The sequence below is a fragment of the Sinocyclocheilus grahami genome, unplaced genomic scaffold (assembly GCF_001515645.1).
Source record: "Sinocyclocheilus grahami isolate Dianchi unplaced genomic scaffold, SAMN03320097.WGS_v1.1 scaffold602.1, whole genome shotgun sequence".
In the NCBI taxonomy this organism is placed as follows: Eukaryota; Metazoa; Chordata; class Actinopteri; order Cypriniformes; family Cyprinidae; genus Sinocyclocheilus; species Sinocyclocheilus grahami.
The window spans coordinates 465,288-482,027 of record NW_015505781.1 but is presented as its reverse complement, the minus strand read 5'-3'; the positions used below and the strand labels follow the sequence as shown (position 1 = coordinate 482,027).

General features: G+C 37.4%; 1 protein-coding gene and 1 long non-coding RNA gene across 5 annotated transcripts in view; both read right to left on the bottom strand.

Annotated features, from left to right (window-relative positions):
- LOC107557436 (uncharacterized) overlaps nucleotides 1–14,909 on the bottom strand; it is a 45,085-nt gene extending 30,176 nt beyond the window's left edge. The window contains exons 1-3 of one of the 4 annotated variants that reach the window (XR_001605391.1): nucleotides 14,732–14,909; nucleotides 10,679–10,737; nucleotides 21–109 (exon numbers count right to left, since the gene is read on the bottom strand). This is a non-coding gene — a long non-coding RNA (uncharacterized lncRNA). Of the gene's footprint in view, nucleotides 1–20; nucleotides 110–7,880; nucleotides 8,020–10,348; nucleotides 11,261–14,731 lie in introns of those variants that run through there. The other 3 variants (XR_001605389.1, XR_001605390.1, XR_001605392.1) reach the window with 3 other exon arrangements.
- Nucleotides 14,910–16,625: 1,716 nt separating this feature from the next.
- Nucleotides 16,626–16,740, bottom strand: part of mef2cb (myocyte enhancer factor 2cb) — a 67,086-nt gene continuing 66,971 nt past the window's right edge. The window contains exon 10 of the mRNA XM_016240845.1: nucleotides 16,626–16,715. Within this exon, the coding sequence (XP_016096331.1) occupies nucleotides 16,626–16,715 (90 nt within the window). The remainder of the gene's footprint in view (nucleotides 16,716–16,740) is intronic.

The window sequence follows — 16,740 nt, the reverse complement described above, 5'->3', positions numbered from 1 at the left end:
GGATTAATCTGAGAACTCACCTCATGTTGGATTATCTTTTGATAACACTGATGCCAGTTTACTCCTGCTCACTTCCAGTGGGTAAGTAATGGTCACAAGTTTTTCAGCCCTGCAACACAAAGGAAAAAAATAACATATTGACTAATTCGCTGAATCTGTTTGCTGAAAAAATGTCAAATTGGACACAAGAAAAAAAAAACACTCCGGAACATTATACAACTGAACAATATGCTGTGAAGTGTGTGTGTGTGTGTGTGTGTGTGTGAGCATGAATCTCAGAGTAGTACTGTCATGTTGCTGTGTCTATGGCATGTGCAAATGTGCAAAAACATATTTACTGTCTTCCATCTTTGCAGGATATCATCTCTGGATGTCCAGAAAGAGTTGCTGCAGCTGGTGTAACCAGCATTGCATTTACCTGGAGGGGGGTTCACCACTGGTGACTTTTCAGATGAAATTACTCTTTCTGTTTCAAACCATCCCTCTGTATGGGAGAATACTGGCAGAGGCTGCATGACTGTCACCTCAAAGTATGTCTCTGGCCAACAGAGCCCGAGATCTCTGCAGCTATGCATTCCCTAGAGTCACACACACACACACACACACACACACACACACACACACACACTGTGCTGCTCTGCTCTACTGTCGCACTGATCCAAAGCATAACATTATATTTATCTTTCTACATATTTAGGCATAAATACACATACATTTTGTGTGTAAATAGCTCTGTAGTTTGCAGATGTTGACAGCTTAACAGAAAGCTTTGGATGGTTTCTTCATGTGTTCAGCAAGAAGTAAACATGCAAAATAACACACTGCCGGAGGCCAGCAGCTTTTCCAGCCAAATGTGTATATTTTTATACCATTAGCTGTAAGCGTAATCAAATTGTATATGCATTTTTGTGCATAGTCCTATAGCCTAAGAGATTTTAGTTTTTCGGTATACTACAACACAATAAGGGAGACTCCTCTGAACCATATAGGTTTCAAAACAGCTTTTTTGTACACGGAGACACAGTTATTGATTTATTTATAGCTCTGAGAATTTGCATAATCTAAATTCAGCAGACAACAGACATGCTCAGTCACACCGCTGCGGTTAACGCCACTAACACATACGGTGGTACAACGCTGTTATTGCACAGATTGCTTATGACTTAGAGTAAAAACAATGTTATTCAATCTTGTATTTTATAACTGTCATTATCATGCAATGTAATATTACCAATTATATACACTGAGAAAATATATAATATATTGTATAATACACAATGACAGATTTTTAACAAAATCAACAGTAGCATTACACAATAAATCAAACCAATAGTCTAATTCATTCACTGATTTTGAAGTGTTCAGGTCAAGATTGAACTACTAAATGCAGGACTGAACTGTGACATTTTAACCATTGAAATTTGTGAGAATTTACACATGTTACTAAGGGTTGTATATCATATTAAAGGACAGTATTTTGACTTTTTGCAATCACTGTACTGCTTCTAAATCTTGACACTGAGGTTAATTTGCTCCATGAATCATGCTGCAGGGTTGTTAGGGTTAGGGTTAGGACATTTTGGCACTAGACCTGCCTGCTTCTTTGAGATGTCAATAAGCCGTGCATTGACTCTGATAAATCATGATTTGCTGAAACACTGATATACACAATTACACACACAACCATGACAGATCTGAATGCATACATGCACAGATACATTTAAGTGGTTTCTTAATACCCTCACAGATCCACACCCACACAAGTGCATACATGTGAATCTTCCACTTATTAACACACACAAACACACACGTATATGGAACCTGTCCTGCTTTTGCACATTGCCATCATACGCATGTGAGATCACCCCTTGTTGCCACAGCGACTCCAATCAGCGGGAACAACACTGTACATGTGACCTGGTCGAGAAGGGGCGGGCCTACAGGATGCTCTGTGCCAACATGTATCTGCTTGTTTAACATCCCAGCACATTTTATGGCACTTTATTCAGTTAGATTGTAGGAAGTAAACTTACACATGCATGTAAGCATCCTGAATCTAGAAAAATCTTCTTACGAAATCAGTGGGATATAGACGAGAAAGAGAAAGAAAAATACTGCACTTAACTCATCACAACACTGTAAAAAGCATCAATATGCTGCAAGTGATTAATTAAATGCCACTTTATGCACCAAACAAAAATTTAATTTGTGGGACATACAACCTGAAAGTAAAACTAAATGTTGTCTTAAAATTATGCGACTTCTCTGATCTGCACCCAGGGACTACAAGCTTAACCTTTTTCTGTTTCTGCTCCCCATCTGTGGAATGCTCTTCCTTCACTGATTAGACACTCTTCAACATTGGACTGTTTTAAAAAGTCTTTAAAGACTCCTCTTTTTAAAGCTGTTTATTGTAATTGAGTGTACTTTGTTATTAATGTATTGTTATTATTTCATGGTGTTGTAGCACTTTGGGTTTCAGAAAAGCGCATTATAAATAAAATGCATTATTATTATTATTATTAACCGTAAGCTTTCTCATCATAAAAAGAGATATACAAAGACATGAAATCTGGTTAAACTAACCTAACATGTACTGAAGACTTGTGCCCTTTTGAATTCAGTAATGTAACCACAAACATTGATAAAAACAAACAAACAACAACAAAAAAACTCTTAAATCTCGCTGTAACCTTACACAATTACAAAAAAAAATCTAATTTCTTCTTGTGTCCCACCGTCTTTGAATATGGCTTGTTAAAGATGCTATTTACATTTGCATCTACAATTATTTTACCTCCAAATGCATTTTCATCAAAGTGAAGAAAGCATAGCCTATGTTAACAATTGACTAACCATGGATCTGAGGACACAATTTAAAAACTAAACAGGCTAAGCATCCGTCGATTAAATATATTTAAAATTAGAAGTAAACTAAATATATTCAAGGAAATAAACAGAAACGACAATGTCAGTTGCCCAAATGCTAACAACTGAATGAGATGAGCACAGCATTAAAGACAATTGTGCAGAAGCGCTATGAAGAGATTGTGACTGAGAACAGGTGGAGGATGTGGAGAAGCCAAAAATATGAAGATTGCCTGCCCAATGAATACTGATAAGCTGCCATGGTCGCCATGGTTATAGTATTCAGCCAATTACAAGACAGCAATATGCCTGAACTGTCTAAGACACACACACACACACACACACAATAGCAAACGGCTCATTCATAGAGCTGCAGGCAGCCAGCTTACTACATACAAATTAATATTCAAAAGGAACCTTGGAGTTCACCTCAATCTAGGTCCTAAATCATGTAAACATGCTGAATATTTAGTTGAAGCTCAGAACAAGTACACTTACGAATCTTTGCTGATTTCCATAAAAACCTCCAAAACAGAGATTATATTAAGATATCACTTAGAAGGTGTAAATCCTCAAACACACAAAAAAAACATGAAATATCAAATATGTGTTTTATATGTTACAAGTTAAAGCACTGGCTTATAGCATGCAGCGCTGCCTTCTCTATAGTATCACTGATATTCAAGAAAAAACATGACCCATTTCTATCACTCAAAGCATGTGGTTTTGCAGTAGTGAAAAAAATGATCTCAGAAATGATTTGCAAACATTCAACATTACATTCAACCAATGCGGACATCTTGAATAGATTGACTGTCAAGTCCTGGTGCATACAAAGCAAGCGCTGGATATGTCAAATGAGAAGACATGTAACAGTTTTGTGTGATGCAAAAAAAAAGGAGAACATGCCAAATTAATTTAGAATGACGTAAGTAAAAATCAGGTTTTTGTTTTTAACACCATTGCTGTCTTGTACTCAAAAGGCAAGGTGTCAATGTCTTTTCACAGTGGATTCTGGTAATAGCCTGACAATATCACGTTACTTCTTTTTTTCTTATTTACAACACATAAGGCCCTACTATTACAGGCATTCACAGAAAAGGGCTTGGGATTAAAACTACTTTAGTTTTGGCATTTAAACAAAGCTATATATATTTTCTTTTTCAATACATCATCATTTTGGGGAAAACAACAACAACAACTACTACTACAAATACAACAATAATAATAGCAACATACTGTAATGCATTTATTTCTTTTATAAATTCTGTTGGCTAGATATTAAAATAATGATTTAGTTAAAAAATGTTTTTAAAGCTCTGGGCTATTTCTTAAGACTAACATTTTAAATAAAATTACAATTGCACTGTGTAAGTGTTTAGTTCCTTGATAGTGTTACTGAAAGGTAAATGGTTTAAGACAGAATATGGTTTAAGGTTTATTAAGCCTATAAAATGTCTATTTTAATCTGCAACTAACTTGCCTTGTAGGCCTCTCAAATACTGTATTTATTTCAAAAATACTCTGAATAAATTCATAATAGAGTAGACCTATATTAAAAGTCTACTGCAAAGAATAAATACGGTATAATGAGAGGGCGTTAAGCCAGAAGAAAAAAAATCTCACACTTGTCAAGTTCAAATGCAAGCGCTTTGAGGACAATAGTGGTGATGTCATGTTTCAACGCGGTCTAAGGCAGAGCTGCAGCAAAGCTATGCTTCAAAACTTCAAGCTCAATACGCCACTTATTTTACATACACACGCCTTATTCCCACACTTACAAACAATTCACCTTAGTAGCAGAGGCGTATATAGCTATCATCATGCCTGTGATATATTCACAGCCGTTAGGCTACTGTTTCTGCTTTGGGGCCCGCGCCTGCTGAGGCTGGGAACGGTCGCCACTTTCTAAAGGGATGCAGATGAGTTGGGTGCACTTGACATCTTTTCATGACCCATGTCGCCCCCAGCCCCCCCAGCCCGCCGGCGCTGTCTGTCATATTCTGGATAGGGCCGTGGCATTACCACTTGCCCTCGAGCGTGGGAATGGGAGCGTCCAGTCGTTCACATCTACTGCGCTCCGTTTAACGGAATCAATTAAGGAGGACCGACCCCCTCGCTCCCCATGTGCCCACCCCTTTTCATTTTTGTCAGCTCTCTCTATATGTCCTAATTATTTCTGTTTGGGATGCCAGCGCCGTTTCCTGGCCAAAGGCGACCGAGCTGAAATAAATAGTGAGCACGTGGCTTCCTCTCTCTTCACGTGTCAGTTTTCAGTGTATTGGCGAGATCATACAAACTCGCGTATTATTAAATTAATCTCTGCGAGTCTATTAATTTAGTACGCTGCGTAAAACAATATTCCCTTAAGGAAAAACGAAGCTGATTTTTTTTTGTTTGCTTGCGTTAACGTTTACATTTTTTTTGCGCGCAACTTTAAGTAGAAAATGCATACTTTTCACAGCAACTTAACACCAAATGAAACCCAAATCAATAAAACCCTCATTCTTGTTTGGCAATGCGTCTAGCTAACAGTTCTCCAAAGGTAATGACATTTTTGTAAATGTATCTTCGTGTCATTAGGCATCCAGAGTTTTCGATGAGCCAGGAGGCAGTTTTTACTTTCGGTTATCTAGCTTTATGAAGTGCAACATACTCATACAGCTAGATAACCAAAGATAACAACTCGCTTCAATTCCACAAGAGTAATCCCCGGATACCTCCGTGTCTTGAGTGCAAGAATAAATCCAAGTGAAGAAGTTGCTAAAACAATAAAAAACAAGCACGGGACTTCACAACTGTCATTTGTAGTTCTTAAAAGTAGGTATGCTCGCAACAAAAATAAATGACAGTTTCTTCACAGGGTAATGAGATTCAAAACGGAAGCTATAATCCATTTGACATCGGAGCAGTTAACGTTAAAACAATATGAGAGTTGGAGTGAGGGAGCCTGTCGAATAAGAAGCAGTCATCCTCGCACAGGCCATCATTTGCATTGCAAATTGCCTCCCGATCTCACAAAAGGCTCCTTTGGCTCTATTAAATCGTGGCAGCAACGATAGATATCCCACGGAACCAGCAGCGAGATTATACAAAGGAAAATCCGATTCCAGAGGAAAAAAGTGCATACGGAAATAACATCGCGTTTGTTACGGCACTGAATGGAGAGATCTCTCTCTTATTTTTGGCCGAGTGGTGGCAGGTTGTCCGTGGACGGAGGAGATCGGTAATGCCACAGATCCCTGAGAGCTGCTATGAGAGAGACGAGAGGAGGATTGTGTTGCTGCTGCCAGCGGTCTGAGAGAGGGAACAGGGCCACATCTCGAGGAGTGGGGTGCGGGGGGCGGAAGGGGTAAGCGGGGGGGACGGGCTTCCAGTACCAAAATATGGACCAGCCAGAGAAGGTCAAAGGTCTCGGACCACGAGAGTGCAAGGCGATGATGATGATGATGATAATGATGATGTCATTAGAAATCTCCAGAGTGCGTTTGCATCCCTCGTGCAGGTTGAAGCGGCGATCCTTACGCACTTTTGCTGAACGCACAACGTATTTTCAACGACGAGCATGCTTGATGGAAATATTTGAAAGGCAACGCCAATCACCCTCGCTCACGAGGATTTTAGATTTTAGTGCGACTGAATACATGGGAATGCTCGCCGGCGACAAGAGGAATCTTGCGATTGTTCCCTCTGGCATCGACAGTCAACACGCAAAGGTATGTATAGCAGCTGCTCTCTAGACAGAGTAAGGTGGTTTCCATTGCTAGTACATGTGGATGCCCTTATATTCTGACCACTGATATCAGAACCTTATTTTTAAATTGATTACATACTCATGCCTACCTCCTGTCCCGTGAGAACTGTAATTGAGTGCAGTAAGTTGATAACAAACCTATCAATCAAAACGTGATGCTGACTTTCCAGCATCTGTGTGGGTTTCAGAATGTGGGACTCACAGCACAACTCTCTCTCTCTCTGTCTGTGTGTATGCGTGTGATCGTAAAGTTGAAAAACATTCCCAATAAAATGATTTATATCACGTATCTTATACAATGTGTCTTCAATTCATTTCCATTCTGTCATTAACTGTGTAGACTATCTGAAACATCACAAACAGATGTCAGCACACAAGGTGTTCTGTAGGCCTGTAACATACACAAATAATGGAACTCTTGCCTTATAGGTCTCTAATTTTGGCCACATCCAGGTCAAAAGACAGCTATCATTAATCTGATATGATGGTTTTCTGACTGCATTGGTTTAGGTGAATAATGTCATCAACAGTTCATATCTATTAAGACAAATAATAGCTTGATTAAGTTGGAAAACATCTCCCTCATTCAGGCCTTATAGAGCATAGCCAAATACAAATAACAATCTCAGAGCACTGCTAAAATCAGTAAGAGTGAATAAAACATTTGACTCACATGCTCACATGAAGCTAGTCTAAGCATTGTCACATATTATGAATAAAGAAAAAAAATACATTATTAACACACGTGAAAGTTGATTGTCTTTCCTGAAACAACAAAAATATGTCTTCTGTCTAAAATCATAAGGAGGTTTGATCAACATAACAGTTATTAAATTAGAATCAATGACAGCTCACATAACATCTCACAAAAATTTGTGTGATAGAAGATAAAGGTGTGTTTGATGCATGACCTGCAATCAAAATCACTGTCTAAGCAGCACAACATGAATACTTCTGTTCCAAAATGCAAAATTCAATTCCCTTGCGCATATTGACAAGTTGTGAGACTTTGTCACCTTGTATTATCACTGCATGAGAAGTTGGCCTTGAGACAAGTGCTTAGTGTTAGACCAGTTCAAACTATGGTAACATCTATGACATTGTTCCACAATCTAGCTTTAATATATCGAAAATAAACTCCAATGTACAATTGTGAAATTTCTTTCGTCAAAATCTGTAATGCAACTATAGCACTGTATTATTCTTAATGGCCACAAAAAAAGAAAGAAAAAGGAGAAGTGTTTCCAGATGTACTCACTTGAGCAAAGGTTTTTTTATAATTATGCCGAAGTCGACGTGACCAGATGCAACTCCTGCTGTAGGTATGAAGCCGGCGTGCACGGGCAGCTTTCGGTTTAAAATTGCCGCTAATACGCAGTTCATTACGCGTGCCTCAGCGGCTCTGATTCTCTCAAGAGCACAGTCCAAGCGCACGAGAACGACAGCTACCGTATAAGCGAGAGCCAGTGAGAGGGAGAGAGAGAGAGAGGAGGGGTTGAGAAGTTTCCCATAACCTATTTGTCTGCAGCACCAAATAGAAAAGTGCACTGTTGAGCAGAGAAGGTCGGCATGTCCCCCCCCCTTCTCCCCTCATTCCTTTTATTTTTTTCATGAAGGGTGTTCGGGAGGGGGCAGTCCTCTCTGTGAAAGAAAGGACGTGCTCTGAAATTCAAACAAGTTCGCCAGGTCTTTTGTTGGACTTGAACTGAGGAGGCATTGTTCCTCTATTGGCGTGGACTAGCCCCAAGTTCCCAGACCAGGTTACGGATTGACTGCGGTAATGCATTTGCTCCGAGCGCTTCTGCCCAACACGTTTTGACTGACGGAAAGCAATGGCCATCTGACACTGAGAGGACATCATCAGCTCGGGGAAAACTTACACACTGATACGTAACAGCTTGTGAAGAAAAAAAAGAGAGAAAAGTGAAATTGGTACTATTTAAACTCACCATAACCTCACGCAGGCACAGAATAGGGCCTCGTATTACATCTACCTCGTGCCATGAATGCACAGGCCTATAGGCTACACGCAATAATATTTGTAGTCTACGAATCATACAATCAGTTCTCTTTTGGCGCTTCTATAGTTACAATTAGTGCAACTATTTTTTTTAAATAATGCATCTTTTGATAGACTATGCAAATTTGTAATGAAGTAATAAATAATAATATTATGCTTTGTCAATGTCCTATCCGATGATGATCCGAACAAAAAAAAAATGCTGAATACCGTTGCTATAGTTACCTCCTCTGGCGACTGAGATTGCTGTGGGCCAGCATTATATCTGAATACGCGCACTGATTTACTTCTAAGTTTGAAACACATACGTATATAACAAAGAATATTCACTTGTGAGACCTTATGCCAGACCTTTTGCTTTGACATTCAATGATACGGCTTCATTAATTAAGGGGGTCAGACCCACCCCAAAACCTTAATCCATGCACACCACACATATTTATATAACATAATCATGAATTATTATTATAATTATTGTCATTATAGCAAGTTTTTTTCTTTAATGATCAAGTTCAGATTTTGAAACGACATTTCTTAATTTAAGATTCTGACCATTTCTAAATAATGTTGCCTAATTCTTATTCCTTCACTGTTCTCACTCGAGTTTGACTAAAACGAATTCACGTTCAGATTTCACAACGAGGTCACGTCCGATGACGTAGCAAAGCTCTCGGCTACGTGCAGCCATATTTAAATACATCAGGGAAATTAGCGCATCAAATATGCAAATCCCCCAACATAGCCTTTCTTTCAGCGGTCGGAGTAATTTGCCCTCATCGGCTTCGAGGTGGCTCTTTTCGTTTTCGGAAGAATATGTAAGTTGCTGTTTTTTATTGAAAGGAAGAACCTTTCTTGACCGTGAAACTGGACCATATGCAGCAAAGAAGCGGAGACTCATTGCCAGGGAAGTCGCCCATCATGCATAATGAGACTCCTGCTCGGCCATTCTTACATCTTCACCGCAGTTGGTCCTTGCGTGTGTATTATTTGTAATATTGATGCATATTTAAAAGGTATATTTGAATTTCCTTTGCATTGACGGTGGCTGCGTTGTCTTGATTCCATTTAATTGCATGCGCCTTTGGCTCTTCGCGATGCGGATTTTTATTGCATAGGCTACAGCATTGTCTCCATTATTGTTTAATTTCATCCATTTAAAGAAAGTTAAACAATACTTAACCTTTTTTTGTTTCTAATTCCTTCTTTAGGATCCGTCAATAGAAATATTATAAAATACCAGTAGATATTCAAAAGCATTATAAGCGAGCAAAGACATTTGAGCGGCTCAAACAAAAAGGCACAAAGAGCATTGTGTTACATTAGCATATCATTAAGTTAGAGCATCTCTCCTTCAGAAATAGTCGGTTAAAAGATACTAGTTAGCTACTAGACAAAGCAAACATTTGCATGCAATTTGAAGTCGTCTACGAACAAAAATGAGTAAAACAAAATTTCACACATTAACACATTATTATTAGAGAAACAAAAATGAATATTTTGTAAATTATTACATAGTAATTCAAAAATGAGCATCACATCTTTAGTTCTCTTTAGCTGTCTTAACCCACATGGACAAATAGTCTGCTAGTAGTCTAAACAAAGAAAAGCTGAAATCATAAGGCAAATGCTTAGAAAATTAATTGACAAACGAAATCTATTGCTTTGAACTTGCCATTGACACAAACATCATCTACTTCAAAACTTACCGCTAAAGTCATAATTAGGCCTAATATCCACTTCCTATTAATATAATTGCGTTTACTTTCGAGTCCACTCTTTTCCAGAACTTTTTGCGCAATCTTAGGCATCTCTTCTTCATAGTTCCTACTCGTAAAGCGTCTGATCTTCATCTTGTGAACCTTTGCTCAACTGATCTGGCACCCAATAGAAGTGGTCAGACGGGCACACGCGTAAAGATTTACTCCCAATGGGTCAACACACGTGCTGTCCTGTGCTCGCATGTTTTCCGCATTAAACTTCAGACAGCCCTGCTATATCTCTTTATACGAACAGACAATGAGAAAAACAGGACTTACTTGGACTCGGCGACTTCGTATGGTCCGAAGTTGTGTAGCACATGTGTGATCTGCTGCGCCTGTTTGCAACACAGCAGGACCGCGATTACCATACTTATGCATATTAAAAACCTATAGAGAAAATGATTTCAAACTTTCCCACAGCTCCTATAAATATAATGGGAGACAATGACTCACCACAACGTCCTGAATTATAATATAAAGCATATAAAACTGTTTCTGTATAGCCTAATTGGAGAATGAATTCTATTAGCTATCTTCAAATCTTAATGTATTTTCATGATATTCTTATGTTATTTTGCATTAAATGCTAAGCATTTTTTGCCATTGATTGGTCTTCTGGACCAATTAAGCAACCTAATCTATAGTTAGTATAACGTTAATGTAGGGTGCATATTTAGTCATATTTCGACTTGAAAAGATGAAAAGAGATTTCAGGCAATTCCTGAAGACACCCTTAAAGCCTAATCCAAAAGTGTCTTAATAACTTTGAGCATGTTTTCGAGGCTCATGAAATAAAGACGTTTCAGTGAGAGGAATTGGCAATTGTAGGATTTTTGTAGCCTATTCACTGACTCTTTCACACATTTTATAGTCAATAACCGTTAGGCTACTTTAGATTAAACGTAAAAAAACTACTGATTTTTGTTTTTGCGTATCTTGAACAGGATACCTGTAGGCCTATATATACTGTTATTAGATTGAAAATAGAATTACTCTTATTATCGATATAGATAAACAAATACAGTAAAAGGAAAAATAAAGGCAACAAATTGTCTTAAATGGTCACTTATTGCATCAGAAAATAGATCTGTAATCCAGCATCTTTAATTACGCGTGTAAATAACGAGAACGAGCCATATGGCTTATTTCTATTTCTCCTCTCCTTTATCTCTCTCGTGGTTCTTTTCACAATCATTAATATCACATCAGATAGGTTATAAAATATATGGAGAGACTTGTTGTTTAAGTGAGTTAAACGTATGATAGAGAGAGAAAGAGTGGTGGAGAGGGAGTGAGAGAGAGGAGGGAGGCTGGTTTCCAGGTAATTCAATACAAAGACATTCGTGCTTTCTTTCTATTGTTTAGCTGTGCCGAATAATGCAGTGCACACATACGATTAACAGAGAATTGAGATGAAACGGTGGGTATTTACAATGTTTTATAGTGTTAATAAACTTGAGTTTTTCCTAGGCTAGACTACGTCTTTATTTTTCCGTGTAGGACACATAACCTCGTGGCCAGTTCCTCTAAACGCGTAAGACAGCAAATACAATAATAAACTCGATTCTAAATGATATTTCAAGCCATTTCTAAACATTGCCTCAGCCATTCGTTCTCTAGAAATTCATTCGAAGTGAGAAAGGACATTTGAGTCACCGTGATGCATTTCTGTAACACGTGGCGCCATCTAGTGGTGTCATGCTCTATGGCGCACTCCCGCAGAACCAAACGGAACGATTTATCAGGAGACAAGAGCGATAATTCCACCTGAACATACCATTCATACATTCATTAAGTAATCTATCATTTTAATTGTATTTGATTATGCATCAGTTTTCTCTCTCTCGAAGCTTCCATTAATATAAATCTACGAACAAAAGCAAACTGATTGACTGACTACAAAAGCAAATCGTAATCAAATATTGATAAATAAATGCTAAGCTTTACATTATATAGGAGCCTTGCGTTCCTTTCCATTTTTGTAGACACGTTAGACTACACACATTTCTATTTGGGGGAAATAAAATCCCGTAGGACACGCACAATAATACTAGCAGCAACAGTTTTGAAAGCATGTATCTAAATATTGGCTTTATGGTAGATTTCTTTGTTAGTCCGTTATGTTTTTGATCACCCTCAATTATCAGTGATGACTAAGTATTGTCGGTCTTGTTGCAAATGATATCCAGTAGCCTACTGTGCAGTTGACTAAAAAACACGAGGGAAAAGTCGTTTATATTCGTACTTAAGCCAGAGTCCATAACGCAGTTAGGAAATGTGTCAGGAAGCAAAGAGACATCTTCAAGATTAATTGTCTTTTTTTTTTAATGTAATTTAAAAAACATTGTCGCAGCCACTTCTGGCCAATACGCAGGTCACACGCGATATATTATAAATGCGTGCTCAAGATCATGAGCCGTAATGTTTAGCTATTACACGGATTTGTTTTTACATTGTGATAACCGCTTTCAAGCATATATCCTAGTAGTATTAACGCGCAAGGTTTCATTTAAAAAAAATGCCATGTTAATAAAAAACTTTACAGTTACCATGTTCACTTGATGATTGTCAAAAAATCCGTGCATGCCCTCCTTTTCTATAACGCTTATTGACGAGTAAATGCCTTTGAGATATTACGATGCACTTTTTTATTATTGATTTTACTTAGAAAGAAAGAACGAGGGAGAAAGAGAGAAATCATATTTTGGGTCTAAAAATATTCGTCTGGTAGTTTTCGATATTCTCCCCAAAATATCCGCAACGAATGTAATAGTCTATTTATCGATGATGATTACATGTAGACTATCTAATGGATGATAAATACAAAACTAATTAATTAAATGAAAAATAAATTAAAACAAAATAAATATAAAACAAACACTGCTGTTTTCGCTCATTTTTTAGCAGAAAGCTATACCGTCAGAATGAGTTTACTGCAATGATTATAGCTATGCCCATACGAGCTTTTGATTTGATTTGTTTTATCGTGAAAAGTTTCACAGTGTTGGATATATTTAATGGTATTTATGACATTTACACACTTTTTGATAAAATATCTGTTCACTTGTTAATTGTCCATTTGGTTCGCAATCATTAATCGTTATTACAGGATCCAAGATTTCAGTTGCACTAAATTTAGACGGCAAATTCATGCAGTGATTCTCTTTCTTTCGTTTGTTGTGTTCATATATAATGTATTTCTGAAAGATCTGTGAACGTGTCACTCAAAGGAGAGATCATATCTTCTGTGCAACATCTGAAGGAGTGGAAAATAATCTGTTGATTAAACGTTGAAATAATCTCTTTGTTGTGACTTGTCTTTTTGGTCATCACAGGCAAAATACTTACATTTTAGTTTTATATAGGGCTACAATATTTATTTGAATGATGCATATCAAAGTTAGAGAACACTTAGGAGCATCATTTACATACTAGCCTATAGCCTATATGTGACAACTTCATGATGTTCTCAGATCTGGGGAAAAATACAAATGAAATACAAAATTCTCTTTACAGGTGACCAGAATCTATGTGATGAAAGTGGCCTATTTTAAACATTAAAATGTTACATTTTATGTACAGGGCAGGCCAATAGCAAATAATGTCAGCAGACAGCTAGAAATAGCTTAAAATGCACTCATCAGTACAAAAACTGATTAAATTAGGCACATCACACAAATAGCCTACAAAATTGATGTCTAATCAAAGAGTATGAATATGTAGAATTTGTGCAGTTAACGCATTTGACAGACATTAGTTCTGTAATCTCAGTTTCACCGTAGAAGCGGGTGAATGAAATAAATGAAGGCAAAAATCTTTTAACCATTGAACAATGGTGACATCTTGTGGCCAGAAGGATTCATTGCCTCTTCAACAGCCTTTACTGTTTCTACAACAATGTAATAAATAATCTTAGGTCTTACATTTTCCTGAAATCCTTTTACATTGTTTATAAAGGCAATGAATAAACCAACGCACACATTCAAAGGTCGATAGTTTAGACCATAACGCGTACACATGTTACTACTGTTAGCCCTAATACCAGCCTACTTAGCTCTTTGGTTGGAATGGAAGAACAAATATTTGATTAGCATTCTGGAGCTAAACATATTTTCAAGGGATACAAGAAGAAACTCCTGCTCAGGGGTTGTTGTTATCTGAGGGATGTTCAGGTGGTGTGAGCGATGTTACTTGTATGTTCATCAGAAGAACCTCAGATTAAACATGTACTTTCACAATCCTACCACTTCGGAATAACCATGGCGACCAAACAATATGCGGAAGCAAAGCAAACTCCGAATTTGTTCATAACCGTTTTGAAGCTCTTACCTCCCTCAGAAGAACACAAGAAGCTGTACCGATGTCCAACTGTTTTCTTCCTGTTTATGGTATCCTTGCTTTATTCTACTGTGCTTTTTAGGAGGTTTGGCTGTGTAGGACGTTGTTGACAGGTGAGAAATCTGAACGTTTTACACCTTCTAAACTCAAGAAAATGTGCCAAGTCCAGCTTCCGGCTCCATATATGGACTGGCCGCTGTGCACGCGACAGAAAAGCGCCTGAAAGCCTTCTGATTGGCTGAACAAACTGAATAGATATTCGTATGATATCTTGGGGTAGTTATTTCAATGGTATCTTTTAAGAAACAGGATCCAATTTTACAAAACTGTTCTGAGAGGCTGTAATGTGTGAATGTACGATGAATATGATTTAATATTTCATTCAGTCAGACTAAGTGTTAGTTGACTATCACAGCTTCTGAGGTGCATAGCTACAAACCATGAATGGTAAAGCCTTGTGCATATTTGAAGACATATGATGACCATAATAATAATGTACTGATGCTTCTGCGATTAACCATTTTGAGTGGAAACATGTTTGGTTGAGAGATACTGGCTAAATACGTGTTCACACAGATATCTTGCAGTCAAGTTGAGGGACAGAACACAATAAAAATCACACCAGGACGTCTGTGTAACTAAGAAAGCCAGTAACTTTACTGAATTCTCTGCAAAATACAAATACCTTTTTTTTAGTCCCAGCAGGAGAAACAATTTTTATTCCATACATTAATTTTTATACTACATACAGCTGAATCAAGTCCCTTGAGATACAGAGATGTGGTTTAATTTAATGACATCTTGTCTTCAAGTGGCGACAAAGTCCAGCTTGTGCCGCTGAAAGCCTCTTTCTCCTGGTTAGCTGTAGGTTTATACAAGCTACATTTGTTACTACAGAATTTTTCAGCATTTTTTTTTATTTTGATATTTATATACTTAATGGAAACAACACTCGATAGAGAGAGAGAAACAAAAAGGTCAACCAAAAAAAAAAAATCTATTAAAAAAAAGAGAGCGAAAAATAACCGGAGAGTCATATATGGACAGTTGAAATCTATATAACAAACAATGGCATTTTTCACAATACTGTACACACTTGTTAGTTAGAGGAGAATGTTCCCAATTCTCAACAAGACCAACTGGTTGAAAGGTAATCTGAGGCACTGGGAGGATGAGTCAGAGGTACCAGCCACTAGCATGAACAACTTGTGAAGAAACACAATGGTCTCAAACCCCAGAAAGGATAATAGATCGGCAAACATAACATCACTTTTTGTCTTTGGTAGAAAAACAGACTAACATATGTCCTGTCAAAATCACAGAATGCACAATGATAGATATGTATATCAACTGAACAAAACTAGTCACAATCCACTAAATGATGATACAAGCAGTCATGAGGTATCTATGACTGTGCTGTCTCATATTATAAAATCTTCAGTGCAATGTCTATTAATGTGACACTGGAAAATGTTGTGAATACTCCAGACCAAAGTGGATACCTTGTGCTTATTAAAAAAGGGGGCATATTTATGAGTGCGACTTAAATTTGAAAGCATCATTCTAAATGCATTTGCCCCTTAAAGACTCAGTCCGGTGAAGGAAAAAAGAAGGGGAAAAGAAAGACGATTAAACGTGTGCAACTGCACATCCCCACAATGGGGAAAACGTTATGACCATAATTTGTTTATCATATATATTCATATATTAGAAAGCTATACACAAGCATGTTAATTTCACAGATTTTTTTTTTTTTAAAGATTCTTAATATTATTATTCAATATACTTAGAAATACACGTTTAAAAACAAAACTTCTACAAAGAGAGTGAAAGAGAGAAAAAAACATTGAGCAAAGCAAGGGTTCACTGTCTTAGATTCCATGGCTTACGGTTTGAAAAGCCCAAGGTTTCTCATCCTTTTACTATCATTTCTCATATAAGCAAAGCTATCAAAACACATTCTGGCTCTTATAAACTACAAAAAGCCACAAAAATGCTTT